This window comes from Aphanomyces invadans, assembly GCF_000520115.1.
Source record: "Aphanomyces invadans strain NJM9701 unplaced genomic scaffold supercont1.34, whole genome shotgun sequence".
In the NCBI taxonomy this organism is placed as follows: Eukaryota; Oomycota; class Saprolegniomycetes; order Saprolegniales; family Verrucalvaceae; genus Aphanomyces; species Aphanomyces invadans.
The window spans coordinates 546,622-547,647 of NW_008580179.1; the positions used below are offsets into that span (position 1 = coordinate 546,622).

General features: G+C 49.6%; 1 protein-coding gene across 1 annotated transcript; it reads left to right on the plus strand.

Moving 5' to 3' along the window:
• Window positions 1–363: 363 nt before the first annotated feature.
• Window positions 364–966, plus strand: H310_11874 (hypothetical protein; the record flags this gene model as incomplete). Its single annotated transcript, XM_008878706.1, has 2 exons — window positions 364–504; window positions 565–966. 2 exons carry the CDS (start codon window positions 364–366, stop codon window positions 964–966), a joined length of 543 nt encoding a protein of 180 aa, XP_008876928.1.
• Window positions 967–1,026: the final 60 nt, after the last annotated feature.

The window sequence follows — 1,026 nt, forward strand, 5'->3', positions numbered from 1 at the left end:
ACAACGAAGGCACAAAACAAAAACAACCCCCGTTGATTCACTCATTACCCTTTTCCAACCCCCGTGCACACACCAACTAGCCGCCATGGAGGCTTCGTACAGCCTCAACAATTTGAGGATTTCTCCTTCGACGTCGTTATGCGGGCTACTGTAGACGACCTGTCTTGCCTACGGTGGTGCTTGCGGGTGGGCTTATTAAAGAGCTCAATGCTCTGTCGCAAGTGTGCGAAGGCCATGACTTTGTGCGAGAAATCCCAACGCTGGCGCTGCCGTCGCGTATCATGCAGTTCAGTTGAGCGCAGTGTCAAATCGGGAACTTTCTTTTCAAAGTCAAACCTGCCGATTCGAACCCTCGTATGCATCATGCGACACTGGGCATTGGGACGCCTTGTCTCAGATGTCATCGAAGACTTCGACGTGTCCTCCAGAACTGCCAGCGACTGGTACAGTTTTTGTCGCGACGTGTGCTCGTCCGAGATACTGACTGTGAGCTGCGAAATGAAGGTACCTCTAAGATTTGATACTTACCTTCACAATCGATATATTTATTATGAGATGTTATAGATTGGTGGAGTGGGCTCCTTTGTCGAGATCGACGAAACGTCGCTCAAGAAGTCCAAGTACAATTGCAGAAAGCGGCATCTGGAATGTTGGCGTTTTGGTGGCGTCGACAGAACGACGAAGAAGTGGTTTGCAGTACGGACTTATGAAGACAGAACCAAGCGTACGTTGTCTGCTCTCATTCGAAAACATGTGCGACCCGGTACGTTGATCATGTCGGACAAATTCGGGTCGTACGTGTCTTCGATAGAAGAGTACACGTTAGCTAACAATCCTACCTTGGCAAGGATGGGATACTCCCATCAATGGGTAAATCACTCAGAAAACTTCGTGAACCCTATCAACGGAGCCCACACGCAGTCCGTGGAGGGTGTGTGGGAAGTCCGCGTGAATCAGTATAACTAGGCCATGCGTGGAGTTCATCGAGACCACCTGCCAATATATTGGATGAGTTCATTTGGCGCT